The 16,342-nt window shown below is 40.3% G+C and overlaps 3 protein-coding genes across 4 annotated transcripts; 1 reads left to right on the plus strand and 2 right to left on the minus strand.

Moving 5' to 3' along the window:
* Positions 1–16: 16 nt before the first annotated feature.
* On the minus strand, positions 17–8,741 carry cracr2b (calcium release activated channel regulator 2B). The gene is made up of 18 exons (XM_041938482.1): positions 8,697–8,741; positions 6,385–6,688; positions 6,196–6,307; positions 5,914–6,061; positions 5,312–5,458; positions 5,100–5,190; positions 4,913–5,008; positions 4,638–4,825; positions 3,604–3,675; positions 3,374–3,428; positions 2,422–2,501; positions 2,195–2,315; positions 1,836–1,962; positions 1,655–1,736; positions 1,397–1,511; positions 789–896; positions 589–665; positions 17–253 (listed from the first exon to the last, which is right to left on the minus strand). The coding sequence occupies exons 2-18, from the start codon at positions 6,637–6,639 to the stop codon at positions 169–171; spliced, it is 1,959 nt and encodes a 652-aa protein (XP_041794416.1). The 5' UTR covers positions 6,640–6,688; positions 8,697–8,741; the 3' UTR covers positions 17–168.
* Positions 8,742–9,066: 325 nt separating this feature from the next.
* On the plus strand, positions 9,067–12,688 carry tmem138 (transmembrane protein 138). 2 transcript variants are annotated; one of them, XM_041939165.1, is made up of 5 exons: positions 9,067–9,185; positions 9,772–10,299; positions 11,043–11,214; positions 11,367–11,442; positions 11,544–12,688. In XM_041939165.1, exons 2-5 carry the CDS (start codon positions 10,172–10,174, stop codon positions 11,654–11,656), a joined length of 489 nt encoding a protein of 162 aa, XP_041795099.1. In that variant the 5' UTR covers positions 9,067–9,185; positions 9,772–10,171; the 3' UTR covers positions 11,657–12,688. The 2 variants fall into 2 exon arrangements, with proteins under 2 accessions (XP_041795099.1, XP_041795100.1); XM_041939166.1 differs by lacking the exon at positions 9,067–9,185 and adding an exon at positions 9,534–9,684.
* Positions 12,622–14,066, minus strand: tmem258 (transmembrane protein 258). The gene is made up of 4 exons (XM_041939167.1): positions 13,996–14,066; positions 13,540–13,649; positions 12,861–12,989; positions 12,622–12,773 (listed from the first exon to the last, which is right to left on the minus strand). Exons 1-3 carry the CDS (start codon positions 13,996–13,998, stop codon positions 12,863–12,865), a joined length of 240 nt encoding a protein of 79 aa, XP_041795101.1. The 5' UTR covers positions 13,999–14,066; the 3' UTR covers positions 12,622–12,773; positions 12,861–12,862.
* Positions 14,067–16,342: the final 2,276 nt, after the last annotated feature.

The following is a 16,342-nucleotide window of genomic DNA, read 5'->3' on the forward strand; positions in this document are numbered from 1 at the left end:
AATAGTACTATGGCAACAAAGCAGCCATCAAAAATATATTTTATTGGATGGATTATAACTTCAGGATTTGGGCACCACTTATCAACATTCCCCAAAATCCAACTGTCCCAACATACACAACTGTGAAGTCAGTCAACCACGGCATAACGCGATAGTTTCCTCTTCTGTTTATGCACAGCAGCGTCTTTTATCTGTGTCCTCAGTCAGCAAAAGTGCATCTTCACATTGTCGGTCATGCTGGGACACTAACATCCTAAGATGGAGAAAATGGTTAAATCTCTGAGCAGCAGAAACCACAACACATGAGAACAGTTTACAGCTGCTGATGCCTTTAACATCAATGACAGCAGACTAATATGAGAAACAGTGCTGACAGAATTAGTTGATCAACTGATTGAAAAATGACTAATATAAAGTAGAATCAGCACTTCTTCAATCACTAAAATGTTTCTAATTGTTTGAATGAATGACAGCTGTTTTGGACTGTATACTGTATACAAACTGGTAGCTGAGTGTACTTTGGCTATAGTGAAAAAAACAGCAATAAATTAAGTGTACAAACATGTTACGAGAAATAAGATGCCATACCGGGCCAGATCAGTCATCAGCTCCTCCATGTTACGTCCAGTTTTGGCACTGCACTCGTAAAACGAAGCTTGGTGTTGCTGTATAAACCAGGAAGTAAACAAACAACAAACTTAATTTATTTAAAAAATGTTTCTTTCCTGGCAGTGCCACGGTGAGTGAATCTCTGCAGAAAGTAGTTTGAATATTCAAATGTGCCTCACCTCTGCTAGTCGCTGCCCCTCCCCGGCTGTCACTCCTCTGCTGTGACTGTCCGCCAAGTCCAGCTTATTCGCCAGCAGCATCAGTACAGCACCTTCACACATCTTCTCCTGGGAGAGAAATACAGCGGGTTAGCACACACACACACTTGCATTAGTGTTGAAATCTAAAGCAGAAAAATACATCAGTGGTGAGGAAAGCTTTTATATTATCTGCAACCTCGATTCCAAAGAATTGTGTTTCAATCATGATACTATCACCTGTTACCAATCAACCTGTTTACCTGTGGAATGATCCAAACAGGTGTTTTTGGAGCGTTCCACAACTTTCCCAGTCTTTTGTTGCTCCTGTCCCAACTTGTTTGAAATCAATGAGGTTGATGAGGTAAATCATTAAATATATTGTCTTTGTACTGTTTTCAGTTGAGTATATGTTTTTTTAAATTAGTGTCCCAATTAAAAAAAAAAAACCTAGTGGAGATTTATCACTCAGATGACATTAGTGTCTGTCGAGGTTCCTACTGCATTTACCTGCAAGTGTATTCAAACTGGGACAAAGTGTTTTGCATGTTTTTCCCATCAAACGATCCATGCCATCTCCACCTGCTCACCTTCACAGAGTCCATCCACCCTCTCACGGCGGTGAATGAGGGGGAGTGAGTTAGGTCGTACATGGCGAGGACACCGTCAGCTTTACGGTAGTACTGCTCAGTGATGCTGCGAAACCTGAATGCAAAAAATGAATGAATAAAATAACATACAGAAAGTAAAACAGATGGTCAGACTTACAAGTCTACAGCTCTAGTGTAAAGCCACAAAAAAAAGCACACGGCTGGTAAACATGAGAATAAAGATGTGTTAAATCTGACCTCTCCTGTCCTGCGGTGTCCCAGAGCTGCAGGGTGATGGTGGTGGAGTCCAGAGTTAAAGTCTTCATCTGGAAATCTATACCTAGAAACCACAAGGTTTCATACTTTGCTTATACGGTGTGCACAACGAGGAGCATGTTAATCAATGTGATAACAGAGTGATAGTAAAAGAAAAGCTTACCGACAGTAGTACTCATTTTGCTGTGGAAGTGACCGGTGCAGTAGTGGTGGATGAAGCAGGTCTTACCCACTCCTGAGTTACCCAGGAACACCACCTTGAACACTCGCTGAGGACTGACAATTTTGCTCTAAAATTCAGGTAAAGGCACCAAACTTAACATTTTAAAATCAGTGTCTCTTTTTCTTTGGATTTAAGAGGATGGACATTTTTCCCAAAGACAAATCTGTGCCCCATTACTGCTGTAGACCACAAAAGCCTCAGGGTATTATCTCCATCATTATGTCTCTAACTGCTGCGACCGCGCTGTCAAACTGATGGATTTTGAATTTAATGTATTGTAAATTTGATACTTTCCATACCTGAGCTTGCATCTGTTCAACATTTTCACACCTGACTCTACATGACGGTTGGTGTCTCTTGGATGAATTTGTCACCTCTTTGTCTTTGTCCTGCTCCAACTCATCAGATGAGCTCAGCTGTCTTCAGAATCAATGAATACAAAAGATTAGTTGTTTCCTCGGGCAGTCTGCCTCGCTTTACTGCAAACATGACAAATGTGGTATCAGATGCAGTTGGTCATACAAACCTTTTCACTGGCTTGTCTTGCAGTAAGTAGTTACCTATGACTGACCCTTTCTTCTGCAAAGTCTTTGTGACATTTGGAGTCTAAAAGGTTTTGTGAGGCAGAAGAAATGAGTAGCATTAAGATTGTTATCATATAGGTTTTTTACAGTATAAATATGTGGGTATGTAAAACGGCAAGTTTCCATGTAACATGAAATAAAAAAGGTCTCTGCAGAAATAAGAGTCGCTTCACACAGGCAGATAATTTTAGATTGTTTGTGCATTAGAACAAAAATTCAGTCCAATTGTGACATTTATTCTGCTGCAAAGACATTTAACATCATAATCAACTATCAACAGTACACTTACTTGATTGTAAATTATAGTACAAGTACAAGAAATGAATGTGTTCATTGTATTATGGTCCATATGTTTTCTTGAATGAATGTTCTGTATTCTTGTCTACAGTTAACAGCGTATACCTATATTGACCTATACTGATAAAGGATGGGATAAAGGGGAACCAGGTAAGTCATCGGCACTCCTTTAAGAATTGTGATAAAGGGCTTCATTAGTTTGGAAAATATTGACCCACTTTAGTTCACCTGCTATGTACAGTATCATTGATAAACACATACAACACTCTTTGCTTCAAGGTGACACAGGACAGCAGAAATGTCTTTTCAACAAAATCCTTCACTTCACTGACCACATCTTCACGAGAGAAATAAAAACACGGCTGACATTGCAAAAATACCCAAACCGTGTCAATGGCATTAACAAGTTCAATCAATAACCAAAAAATAACAGCTGCGCATATAAACAATCATTGTCCAGATGATGGAAAAAAGCCTGACGTCTTTTCCAGACTTAGCTTAGGTTGGATAAATCTTCTGTGTCCACGGAGTACAAAGGTCTTCACTGAGGTAACAGGTTAATGGCAGAGGAGGAAGGACAGAGTGTCTGTGACTAACCCTCTTCTGAGACTGTTGGGCATCTTTCTCATCTCGCAGCCTTTTGTTCATATCCCTGACAGAAAGAGAGGAAACCAACATCACACTGGCTGAGAGGTTGCTTCAAAAAAGACATATAAGTACGCAGACTGGAATGACATTCATTGCTTTACAGGTTCAGTTTTTATCTATGACTTTTGTCTGGAAATTTCTTCACAACGAAAGAACTGGAGTGAAACAGCAGCCGTTACCTCAGTAGCTCCAGTTGTCTCATGAGACTATCCTTCTCTTTCTGCATGTTCCTTGACACCTTCATCACATTTCTACAGTGAAGCAAACAAACTATTGTTAAAGCATGACTCAAATCCCAAGAAAAAACATTTAATTGATACTTCTAAATACTGTCGACGTAGCTAAAATCAGATATGACTTACTCCTTCCTGCCATTGATTCCAAACACATCAAAAAGCTGTTGCTGAGCTGCTGAGTGATGTATTCCTTCATTATGATGATCATGGGTGTTGTAGTATTTTGTTTATTTTAGTAGTTTATTGAGTTGATCCCACAAGCGCAGTTCTGCTGCCATAAGTACTCCCTACAGCACCAAATGTGGATTAATCCACGTCACAAAATAGTTCCCAACAACAACGTCTGAGTGACGTTCATTAAGAATGTTGCCAGTTTCAGGTTATTACTCAACAACATTTCTAGAAAAATGAAACTACATATTTGTGAGCTGTTTTTAAAGATTTATATCTTCAGCAGGGACAAAGGGGCTTTGGTCTGAGGGTCACAGACAGGGTAGGGAAAGTACTGACAGACTAAGACATTGGTTTGGTCTTTTCATGGGATTTATTGAAAAATGCAGAATTATACCAGCCTTATCCTTAAATAAACAGCTGGTATTCTTGGAAATATTATCAGATCAGCTGCCAGGTGCCTAGGAGTCATTTTTATAATCAACTGAGAAAACAAATAAATGTTCACAGTAATCTCACTCAACATTTGGGTATTTGCAAACTTGACATTGAAAAGTAAAGTGTGATTAAAACTCTTAAACAGCCTGCAGCGAGTTTGACTGAACTGAAAATACCGACTGTGTGACTCCCATCTGTTTTTTTTTGTTTGTTTTCTTCAATACCAAAGCACTCACACAATTTGTAATTAAATTAATAGAAAGATGTTTTAGTCATACTTCAAGGAGAAACAGTGTTTTCATGATCGCATTTCTGCTGTAATCGCTGGGACATTTACAGCGTGTTCGTATGCGCTGCTAGCCGCTCACCTCTGTCTAGCCACTTGTTCCTGGGCAGCGTTGAGCTGCAGCAGGCTGAGCTGACCCAGAGCAGCCTGAAGCTGCTCTCTGCTGCTTTCCACCTGCTCCTGTAACTGGATGTTGAGGCGCCGCAGCTGCTGGTTCTGCTCCTTAATGTCTGCGTGTTCACAGCTCAGCTGCTGGATTCTGGTCCCCAGCTTAGACAAGACAAGGACAGGTCCTGTTGATTCACGCATGAAACTAAGACTGTTCAGAAATAACATTAGGGCTATTCGGGCACATACCTCTCTCTGTTTGGTCAGTGTATTCTCCAACTCTTGCTCCCGAATCCTCAGCTCCTCCTCAAGTTGCTGCCCTCTCTGCTTCTGTCTTACACTCTCCTTCATTTCACAATAAATTCATTACAATTTGATATGATGATATCTCTTGTCACATGGCACAAAGGCTGGACAAAATTGCACATGTCTGTACCTCAGACATGCGTTTCTCTCTGTCTTCTTGGATTTGGATTTCCATTTCTTCATATATGGATCGAACAACCTGGTCATGTTCATCCTCCCGCCTACAACAGAAAAAAAATCAAGGTTGAATGGTCTTAGAAAACTCTGAATACTCACAGTTGATTGTGGCCTGATTAATGCATAGTGTTCCACATGCAGAGGACAGTGAGAGTAAGTTGGGACCTGCGTAGAGCTTGTTCCAGACTATCTCTCTCTCTGATGGAGTCCTGTAAATGGGACACTGCATGGACGAGGATGCCTTCCAGGACACAGAGCAGCTCTGGTCTGTCTCTGTGGAGGTCACACCACAGAGAACAGAACTCCTGCTGACTGACAAACAACACACAGCATGACAGGACAACTGTTAAAGTGACTATGGGCATCTAACCTTAACAGCACCGCATCACTCTGACATTACAAAAAGGTGCTGATCTTAATGACAAACTGCACATAGGAGCACATCAAGTGCATCGAGCATCTTGACTGTGATCTGTACAAAGAAAGATTACATTACTAATTGTAGATTTTGCAGTGTAGTGTGGTATCTAGTAAATACAGTATGTAAATAATGCTTATTAATTATTCGGACAGCTGTTTTTACTATTTTGTCGACCCCACTTATATCAATGAAGGTAGATTAAATAACAGAAACACCTCTGTATTAGACTGCATTAGTTTTGGTTAGGTGACCTGATAAACTGGCAGCTGAGTGCAGATGGGATTATATATGCTACTGCAGAAGCCATTGGGAAATCTTGGCAATTAATTTGTGAAAGTGATCTTACTCTTTGAAGAGTTTGTCAGCACCCAGCTCCATCAGGATGTTTACAAATCTAGCTGCAGCGGGGTCCTGGGACCAGTCTACCCTGTCCATATCCTCTTCTGCTTCGTCCTGACTCAGCTCAGTCGTGTCCTCCAGCCCCACCAACTCACCTGCACCACAGACAGAGAATAGCACACACGATTTGGTTTGAAGTGGATGACGGACGTCTGTGATTGAACAGCTTTTACCCATTGATGTCACAGTGAAGAGTGGTCTCTCAAAACGCACAAGACTCTACACTCACCAAGTCCTGTGTTGAACTCAACAGGAGTCAGGAATCCATTGTTCTGTCGGTCCAGGCTCTCAAACACCGTCTCCAGCTGTTCAGGAGACAGCGGCAACTCCTCTTGTAGCCTCTGGTGACCACAAGATGAAAAGTTCAAGACTCTGTAATTGCCCTAAATGTTGCTATTCTACCACATCAGCTGCTCACCTGCATATCCCGCTTAGTGATGAAACCTTTCCCCTCTTTGTCACACAGCACAAACAGCTCCTTGGCCTTGCCCATGATCTCTGCCTGTGGGCTGCCTGGCACTGCCTCTCTGGCGCTGGGTGAAACAAGTGGATTATGTCCCCGACCCGGCATGGGGCTCCCCCCTGGTAGGCCCCGTGGTCTGGGGCTCACTGGCATTGCCTCACCACTACCTTCAGCCACCAGCACTTCACAGTCATTCAGCCACTTAGACATTACTGCACGGAGGCAGACAGGTATGGGCGACAAGTTGGTGCATGTGGGTCTGTCATAAAATAGTGGCAAAATACACATGTTGACCTCTTAGTTTGTCATCTGGTATTAAATGCGTCACTTTATTTCTCAGGGACTCATGAGAAGTAGAACTGAAATTAATTGTTGATTAGTCGATCAACAGCAACAGCAAAATAATCTGCAGCTATTTTGATAATCAATTAAGCATTTTAGTAATTTTTTAACCAGAAACAGTGAAAAAGTTGGAATGTGGTTCGAGTTTTTCAAATGAGAAGATTTCCTGCTTTTCTTTGTTATATGTCATTCTAAACTACCATCTTCAAAACAAGATGATTGAAGATGTCACCATGGAGGTAATGCCCGCCATTAAAAAAAAAAAACATATTTGACATCTCACTAAACGATTCATCGATAAACTGAAAAAATTAGATTAATTGATACTAAAAAACAATTACAGCCCAAATGAGAAGTCTCTCAGTATTTCAACAGTATTTACTACTGGATCCTATCAATCTGAGGCATCATCAGAGAGCCAGAATGAATTAAAAGACACAAGTCTCTTAGTGCTGTGGGATATTGTGAGAAGCTGGCAATACAGGTCCTCCCTTGTCAAACATGAGATACAGAACAAACTAACCTGTGACTCTGCACATTATCTAGAGCTGCTGTACTTCGGTGCCTGATATGTCTACACTCAGTAAGATTTATAATTGTTTGAGGTATCCAGTATGACAGCATGTTATTTTACACATTTTTATGCAAAATGTTCATTTCCCCCGGCAACATAAGTTCTTGTCTTCATGCAGCACAACCAGTCGTCCTCACTGTTTATTTAGATTAGGAGAACTTAAGTAAAAGGTGATGCTGCCACTGCTCCGTGACCATGCACCAGGATGTGTAGAAGGCAAAAAACAGGATGGTGTCATGTGAGACGATTTACTGTGCACTCTAAGGGGAGGGTGAATTGCCAGGGATCGGAGATGCAAATAAAACATTTGCAGTTGTTTGCATTGACAGACATAGCACGACTGCAAACATATTTTACTCTTCAGAACAACGGGGAAAATATGCCTCTGTATCTCCACGTTCATAAAAGGGTGATTTATGACAGATATCAGATTAGACAGCATTTCTATTACACAGCATAAATCATAAATGGTGTTGGATGGTGTGTTGAATAAAATAAGAAATGCTTCAAAATCGATGCATTTCTGGAGTCATCAGGCTAAGGTGCACACTGAACTGAAATCTGAGTCACTGTTAAACAAACTATGGCCTATCTCTCCAGTCATGCTATCTATGAGGGCATGCAACCAATACTTTAAAAAGTATGTACTGATAATGGCTAGTAAAGCATCTTGCTGATGATCTATGAAGATCAAAACTACTTTATGAGATAAGAGATATGCTGGTATGCCCTAGTGTAAATATTATGTTAAGGATTCTGTGCGTCAAACCAGACTTTCAATAAGTCTACAGACAAAGGTCAAATGTTGTTACACACAACCAAACACTATTTTACAAGTTGCCGCAAGGTGAAATTTTCACACTCCGGAAAGTGGCTCCACTGAAGAGTTTTAATTTAACATGTTGTAAGATACAAAATTGTCAGTCCAACAGTCCTCCACTATCTGCGATGAATGTCAACAAAAGACCACATTCAATCTGACTACGTGGGTTAATTTAGAACATATGTTAACAGTATACCTGTGAAAAGCACATACACGTTGGCGACTGTACGTTAACGTTAGCAAAAAGCTTGACAGAAATTCAGGTCGGCAACCTGCTCTGAATGAAACTGCTTAACATGCAGTCAATTTTGGTAGCTAAGCTAGCTGAGGTAACCAAAGCCAAGAAAATGAAGTAACGTAAATTTATCATTAAAGAAAAAAGAACCACGCAACACAACAGCTGGTCGGTTATTGAGGTACCATAGCGGAGAGACGGTAAATATTAACTCTCTCTTAACGTTTCTAAACGACTGACATTACTATAATTTAGATAAATTTACCGAAGTTGTGGAAACTTTGACTACTCACCCTCTCTGTCCTGGACGCAGATGTTCACTACCTTTGATCACTTGACAGTCCTCCAGTCAAGTACCGATTTCAGCCGCTGGGTGGCAGTGAGCACCGCGTGCTACCGAAGTCTACCGTAATGTTTCATGTAGAGCGCGAAATGAAGCCAACCAGTCCTCCTATTTAAATGCTTTCACTTCCACACATCAGCTACTTTCAGTAACATTGGCCACATGTCAGAACCATGGCAACAAAATCAACAACAAAATATATCGTAATCTCCATACTGTTGGCAACACTATTTTTTAGAGATTTCCGAGTTACCTATAAATACGTTATTACGGTAAGTAGTAGCGTTACCATGGAATTTACGGAAATACATCGCAGTGAAAAGCAGCAGTGGACGCTCCGAGCGGGTAGCATTGTTTGGCGATAAAAGTATGTTTGTGATAAATTTAGTGGTTCTTCTTGGCTCTGGATGACTTTTTTCACTCCTTACACGCTCTTCCGGTAAGTAGGCGTTGGTTGAATGCTATTTGTGTCGCGTTCGTCAAACAGTCTTGCGATGGTTATCGTTAACGTCGCAAACGTGGAGGGAGTTCCTCGAAGTTAAAATCTGAGCTGTGCCAGTGCCATACCAGTGATTTGTTTTGGAAATAAGATTGTGAAGCAGTCAGTCGTAATTCTAGTTTCAGTCTGCCAGATTATCTTCAGCCATCACTACATAACGTGCAGGTCACCGTCTTAGGTAGATTAGATATAAAGAAAGGGAGTGGACAACCTGAACAACAACAAAACAAGAGATTGCGGTGTCGCCGTAGGTGAAATTAATCTGTAATCCCAGACTTTCCATGCTTGCCTGTATAACAGCCTAGGCATCTTGACCTTGTATGGTTAGGTTTACTGTTTATGTAGCTGTCTGCGAAGGACAAGTTACATCCACACACATCCGAGCTGGAGAAGGTAACAAGACAAAGATACGGCTCACTGCTGTGAATACGTTTCGGAGGTAAAAAAATCACAATGCGTTTTTCTTCCAAACCACATACCAGCCTGTTGCCTGTTGTTTCACACCCTTTCCTCTTCTTTCTTGCAGGAAATGCAGCAGACGACGAGGATACTTTGCACATCAGAGACGCCAACATGCAGCGCATGAAAAGATATCAAACATCTGATGTGGTGTCTTGGACTGCCTGCGGTCATCACCGAGATATATTTTCCCCAAGGACAACCAACAGCATGTGTCTGAACAGAGAGACAAATCGGAGTAAAGAACATCTAAAGCAATAGAACATTTATGGCCACCAGTTTCTGACTATGTGAATGGACAAGTTGTGAAGTCAGATCTGTCTGCTTCTGGACTCTGCAGTGTTTTTGTGCTGAAGTATGTAGGGGTGGCTCTTCACTAAATAGACCTGTTTTGTAAGTGCGAAGAAGAGCAGCTAGAAGGTGAATCGACTGTGAAGCTTGGTGGTGTGCAGGATCAGCCCCTGAAGATGCTCCAGACTGGTAACTACTCTCTGGTGCTGCTGATCCAGATGACACTGTTGGCCTATGACCTCTTCGTCAACTCCTTCAGTGAACTCCTGAGGGGAGCGCCTGTTGTCCAACTGGTGCTTTTCATGTAAGTCTCTTAAATGCATGCTGAAATGATTACTTGATTTATCAGCCAGTCATTATTTGGTATTACCAAACACTGTTTGGTTTCATCTTCACAAATGTGCAGACCCGCTTGATAAATTGGAAACTTTTTCTTATAAGTCTTAATATTTTATAAGTGAAATGATCAATTGGTTCATTTAAAATCCAAGAGGTTAATCAGTTGTGACAGTTGATAATTAGTTGTTGTTCTGATTTGGGAGCGATGGACAACATTAAATGTGTGGGACTGATAATAGAAGTTATTGATGATTGATAAACAAATAGCAGTGAACAGACAGTTGCCAGAGATTTACATTATTCAGCTGCTTATGAACAACGTAACTTTACTTAGAGGAAGTCCCTGAACTCAGTTATTTAGAGTTTACTAGAACAACTGTATCAATTTTTGTGTAAATAGCAATTACTTTGCTCTTCTACTCTTTCAGTGTCAACGTGTAATCATGAAACATACAGAGACAGAATTTTATTCAGTGTCTAATCTTTTGGCAGTTTGGCAGTACCCATAGACTTTCTATGTTCATTTTTCTCTGTATCACTGTTGTTAAAAAAAAAAAAGACCATGTACCAGTCCTTCAGTGTCCTTCTCTCTGACATGGTCGCATATATTTTGTTTACACTTTACAGCTGCATTTTTTTGTATTTTAAGGCACATGCTGCATCACAAAGCCAATATTATAAATGAGTTAATAAAATTTGTGTTTGCAGCATCCAGGACATCGCCATCTTGTTCAACGTGATCATCATTCTGCTGATGATGTTAAACACCTACATGTTCCAGGTCGGCCTGGTGTCCCTGCTGCTGGAGAGGTTCAGGGCTCTGCTGATGTTTGCAGCTCTTTACCTGACCCTCAGCATCTGCTTTCATTGCTGGGTGTTGGTACGTGTTGTCAGACCATCACAGACACCTGCGTGTTAACTCTGTGCAAACACTATATCAAACCCAGAGCCATACATTTATACAATTTCTACTTTGTTACATCAGAGTAACTGTTCACAGTTTTGATCCATGCAATTATTGCTTTTTTCTAGAACCTTAGATGGCTCGAGTCAAACCGTTTTGTTTGGACAGATGGTCTCCAAGCTCTTTTTGTTTTCCAGAGAACAGGTAATTGGTGGATTAATTCAGAGGTACATTTTCCATCACAACTAATCTGTTTTCTGTAGTCTCTCTGGTGATTGAGTAACTGCACTTATTTCTGTTCACAGCGGCCGTGTTGTATTACTACTTATACAAACGCACAGCAGAGTACATGGGAGACCCGAGGCTGTATGAGGACTCTATGTGGCTGCGTGATGCCTTTGCCAGAGCTCGTCAGTGAAGTAGCTACAGGTTTGATCGAGACCTCAAATGTCCTGCGAAGAATGGTTCCTCTGACATGCTAACATAGGATATCATCACCAGTCAAAAAGGACGCTTGGATCACGTTATACTATTTAAGATATATAACAAAGCAGTGGACTGATGTTGAACACCGATGGAACTCTCCAACAGGCAAAAAGGATGAAGCAAAGTCTCAACCAAAGTCTGTGTTTATTGGCTCTTCATAGTCGAGCATGCAGCCAGTTAAATGGTTTACAGTGGATGGTAAGACAACTGTGACATGTGTAATGTATTAATCCAGATTGGGTCTGTTGATCTATGTGGCCTTTGTAAATGAATTTGAAGTGCAGGCGGAATGAAGAGTATTAGAAGTTTAGAGAACTGCCGTAGATGCAGGTATCACCTCCCATGGCAAGTTTGTTTTGATGCATGTTCCTACTTATAGAACATATAGTAATAGCTTCGTTGGAACAGTTCTGTTATTTCCCCCACAAAAGGATGAAACATGTTGGTTATTTGCCTTATGTAAGGTTAGTATGTGCTGTTTACATGGTTAATGTAATTTTAATAAGCCAATTCTCATGTGAATCCAGTTGTCTTTGAGTGGGGATCTTTGAATCGTGTTCCCGCTGTTTTTATTAAATAATCCTTCTCTAATCCTGGTGTAATCCTTCATCACTAGGGTAGTCAGTATTATCCTGGAGACAAGGTGAAACAGACTGCTCTATTTTTAACACAAAGATTAATCAGGGATTGAGGTTTTAGGCGCCACTAGTAAACGCGCCATAAATAGCCTTCCATGTGTCAAAATAACTGTCTAATCTCAAGCACCCAGCAGGTCAACTTGCAGTGAACTTCTTGTCTCATTTCCAATAAAACTTAAAATTTTATATAAAATCTGTGAGATATCCATGAATTAATACAATCATTGCAGATATCAGACTCAAAGAAAGACACCAAAAGTTGTACAAATCCTCTTTACTAGTGAAAAGAAAATCAGAGTCCATATGATCCCAGAATATCGTCAGTGCCGTCCAATTAAATCCAGTTTGTGTTGTGTGTGATGTCCTTCGTTCCACTGGAATGTGTCATTCTTTTAAGTCAGTCACCCGAAACTGCAGGAAAGGCAGAGGGAACAAAGTTATACAAAATTGTTCTACTGGTTTAAAAACTATTGGACGTAAATAAGATTTTAAATGTACCTTCATACATAGATGCCAACCCAGAGTAGCAAGAATAGCACACCGAAGCCCATGAAAAGTGATGCCACGAGGGAGATCAGCAGCTCTTTGTACACATCCCTAGTGTATTTTGTTGATGTCACCTCGTAGCTGATGAAAAGTTAAGTAAGATCACAGAAAAATACAAACCACAGCCAAGTTGAAGGCCTCCTGCTGCACAGCTTCTTATGCAACTGTTCAAAATCTGTGTGAGCATCTGAGTGCTTGTGTAAAGATGTCACCCTGTTCTGAATCTCAGCAATTAAGTCAGTGAGTTCATTGTTATTGTCAGCAATTAAAATCATGGCCTGAACGAGGAAAACATGTCCCAAGTTGAAATAAACCGAACCAGGGCTTCATTAAAATTTCCCATTTTACTAAAATGAGCAGAAACCAGTAGGTGTCTGGGAGGTTTAGGCCATTTGCAGAAATGGAAAACCTGTGTCACCACAGTTAGCACAAGCTAGTCCAGCAGTAATTATAAGATAGCTTTTAAAGTGCGTGAACAACATGCAAAAGCACTAACATGATCCTTAACTTTCTATCATACAGTTTCACTTAAGGTTGCTATTCTGCAATAGCCCAATGGTCTCTGGAATTAGCCAGTCTTTCGTAAACAACACATACAGACTATTAAGTAGAGCAAGCGTTGAAAGGATACACGAAGAACCAGGCAGTGAAGAACATGCCGATGGCCAGCAGGACGACAGTGAGGTGGGGGAACACAGCCGGGTTCACCGGGCTGGTGTATCTGGTCATAGCCTCGAGTTCCTGCAGTCACAGTGTAGATACGAGCAGGTTAGACAAAGCTACACATCACCCCCACGACCGCCAACCCCTACCTTACCTTCCCACCACAATGTAGCGAGTCTATAGCGTTTGATTAGCGTTGTAAAATAGGAAGAACCATTATTATGTTGTTTAATAAAGCGGCTAAAAGTGAATTTGACACTAGAAGCTAACGTTCCTCGGCTAGTTTGCACATCCAGTTACACAAAGCGTAATACACACAAAGCGCATTGTTTTGCTGGTGAAATTGCAAATAACACAGATAACCAACATTTACATGTATACTAGAGTTTAACTAATATCAACGGGGTAAAGATTACACTTCTACCATTTTTAATGAAGCGGAGCTCCTGCCTCTGTGATTCAAGATGAAAAGGCCACGTACTGACTAGCTCTTCCTGGTTTTTTGCGTGACGTACAGTTGACATTTTGTTCGTCATTTTCCCTCAGTAAAACTTCTCAGGATTCTCGTCCTCACAGGCTACTAACAAATATCGTCTTTTTCTTGGATTGGGTTTATGGTTTCCTGACCCATAGACTTTAAACTACATCCATATGTCCGAAATATCACGCTGCCTTGTCGCAGTTATTTGATTTTTACAATTTGTTCTTGCCTTGTGGAGAAATCTGTTACCGTACAAGCAAATATCAGGGCACAGAAAGCTCCCTCACATCACGACTGATAGAAAACCCTCGGCTGCCATCTAATGGACAATTCGTTTTCAGCTCATAAAGCAGTCGGACAATCAAACACGCCAGGAAATTCAATCACAAATTTATTTACTACATGCATTCATAGTATTACAGCATATTTTTGAAAAAACGTTTTGAAAATGTAATGATAAAATGGGCTAAAAGATAAAGTAGTGATATTAAAGCACTCAAAAAGTTTTAGTGTTATGGCATTTTCTCTTAACAAATAGTGCTAAAATCAGAGGTGTGTGTGTGTGTGTGTGTGTGTGTGTGTGTGTGAGTGTTTTCGTGCTTATCAATCATGTCTGGGCTCCATTAGCTAAAAGTTAATATATTACTGATAATACAACAATCAAAAAAAATATATCAATTACAAAAACAATATGACAAAACACATCAGATAAAAAGGAGCATGGGTAGTAACAAAATGAAGCTATACAGTTACATGTAATGCAGTTCTACCAGAGTATATGAAAACAGTCTGGTGCACTGGATAGAGCAAAAGCAGTTCATATATACAGTGCAAAAAGTGCTACAGTGGTTTCATTATGCTAGCTGGTGCATTATAAATAAGCTAAAATAGTACACTATACCCACTGATGCCGTAATAATTATACTGAAAGCATTGTACAGTGTCATTATATTATGATAAATCCCATAAACTTTTGTCTGATGGCTGTTTTTCCTATTTAATGTTGATTTTACATTTGAGATACACTCTTGTGTTTTTTTCTTTCTGGACACAGACACATATGGAATATGGATTTAAAATCAAAACGTCAAAAAAAGCAACAAAAGCATGGCGGTGAGAGTGAGGGGAGAATGCTTTTAAAACAAGAAAGAATAATTGAAAAGACAACTACATAGAATTCTGTTATATTAAAAGTGTTATCACTGCATATTCATATTTGTATAGGCACAGGAAACATATTCAAAACATCCAGAGAAATACATGAAAGAGTCCAGTGTATAATATCCATTTTTATCTCGAGAGCGCGCGTAAATAAATGCAATTCCTCCTCAGCTTTATGATGGAGCCGTTAAAAGGAATTTCCAAAGCTGAAGCAGCATTTGAGTTGCCTCTGAGCTGAGATGTATCATTTGAGAGAAATGATTGGGCATCTTAAATAATATATACCAGCATTCTGTCCAGTTAGCAAAATACAGTGTAAGCTATTCCAGTGTTTCTTGAAATATTGTCAGTGTTGGCATTTCCACTATCAGATGCTAAGAGCTGTCAGTGTTTCTACATGTTCAGTTCCAGTGATTTGTTTGCTTATCCAGTCTTATGTCATCCAGTGAATCTGCACTCCCCCATTTAAGGAAAAACAGTAAGGATTTCTGTGTAATCCTCTGCGTATTCAAAAGCATTTAATGTACCAATCTGGCATTTTATTCAATGTCACAATAGAGACAGGAATTCTGCAGAGTATTTCCCCCTTCGTGCAGTGTTTAGTCAGATGCCGCATGAGGAGACAGCAGGCAGTGGAGTCTGCATCAGCCTCAAACACAATGCTCCACTGCGGAGACCCAGGATTTGCCAGTGTGCACTACTGAGGTATATTTCCAGTGCAAGTTGCAAGCATTCACTGAGGCCTTCAGCAGAAGCCAATGATCTTCTCTCCAGTGAATTAAACTACTGAGAAGTGTTTTTGTTTTCAGCTGACACTGGTTTCAGTGTACATACAGATTCCTTGTATTTAAAAAAAGTTGGAAAAAAGTGTGTGGTGTCATCTAGAGTATCTTAGCCTGGATTTCTTTAGGAAAATTAAATTCTGATAAAAAGTAATTATGGCTTATAGTAAGTATGGAAGACATAGTGATCAGTAATTAAGTGAACTATAAACTCATGGATATTACGTACACAAGTTAACAGTGACCCAACGCAGTTGTCAAGTACAGTGATCTAAAACATTTTTCAGTGACAGACAAAAAAAAACCCCAAAAACCCAACAGTGTTTTAAATTCCAGTGATCACAGCA

The sequence above is a fragment of the Chelmon rostratus genome, chromosome 6 (assembly GCF_017976325.1).
Source record: "Chelmon rostratus isolate fCheRos1 chromosome 6, fCheRos1.pri, whole genome shotgun sequence".
Lineage (NCBI taxonomy): Eukaryota > Metazoa > Chordata > Actinopteri > Chaetodontiformes > Chaetodontidae > Chelmon > Chelmon rostratus.

Bases quoted from the DNA above. Each gene is read 5' to 3' on its own strand.
- cracr2b (XM_041938482.1), bottom strand. From the start codon at position 6,639: ATGTCTAAGTGGCTGAATGACTGTGAAGTGCTGGTGGCTGAAGGTAGT. The intron at 1,963-2,194 runs GTATGGAAAGTA...CCTGAATTTTAG, and splicing joins TTGAACAGATGCAAGCTCAG to AGCAAAATTGTCAGTCCTCA. The intron at 897-1,396 runs GTGAGCAGGTGG...TTTCTCTCCCAG, and splicing joins GGTGGATGGACTCTGTGAAG to GAGAAGATGTGTGAAGGTGC.
- tmem138 (XM_041939165.1), top strand. From the start codon at position 10,172: ATGCTCCAGACTGGTAACTACTCTCTGGTGCTGCTGATCCAGATGACA. The intron at 10,300-11,042 runs GTAAGTCTCTTA...TTGTGTTTGCAG, and splicing joins GTCCAACTGGTGCTTTTCAT to CATCCAGGACATCGCCATCT. The intron at 11,215-11,366 runs GTACGTGTTGTC...GCTTTTTTCTAG, and splicing joins GCTTTCATTGCTGGGTGTTG to AACCTTAGATGGCTCGAGTC.
- tmem258 (XM_041939167.1), bottom strand. The intron at 12,990-13,539 runs GTATCCTTTCAA...ACTTTTCATCAG, and splicing joins TTCACTGCCTGGTTCTTCGT to CTACGAGGTGACATCAACAA.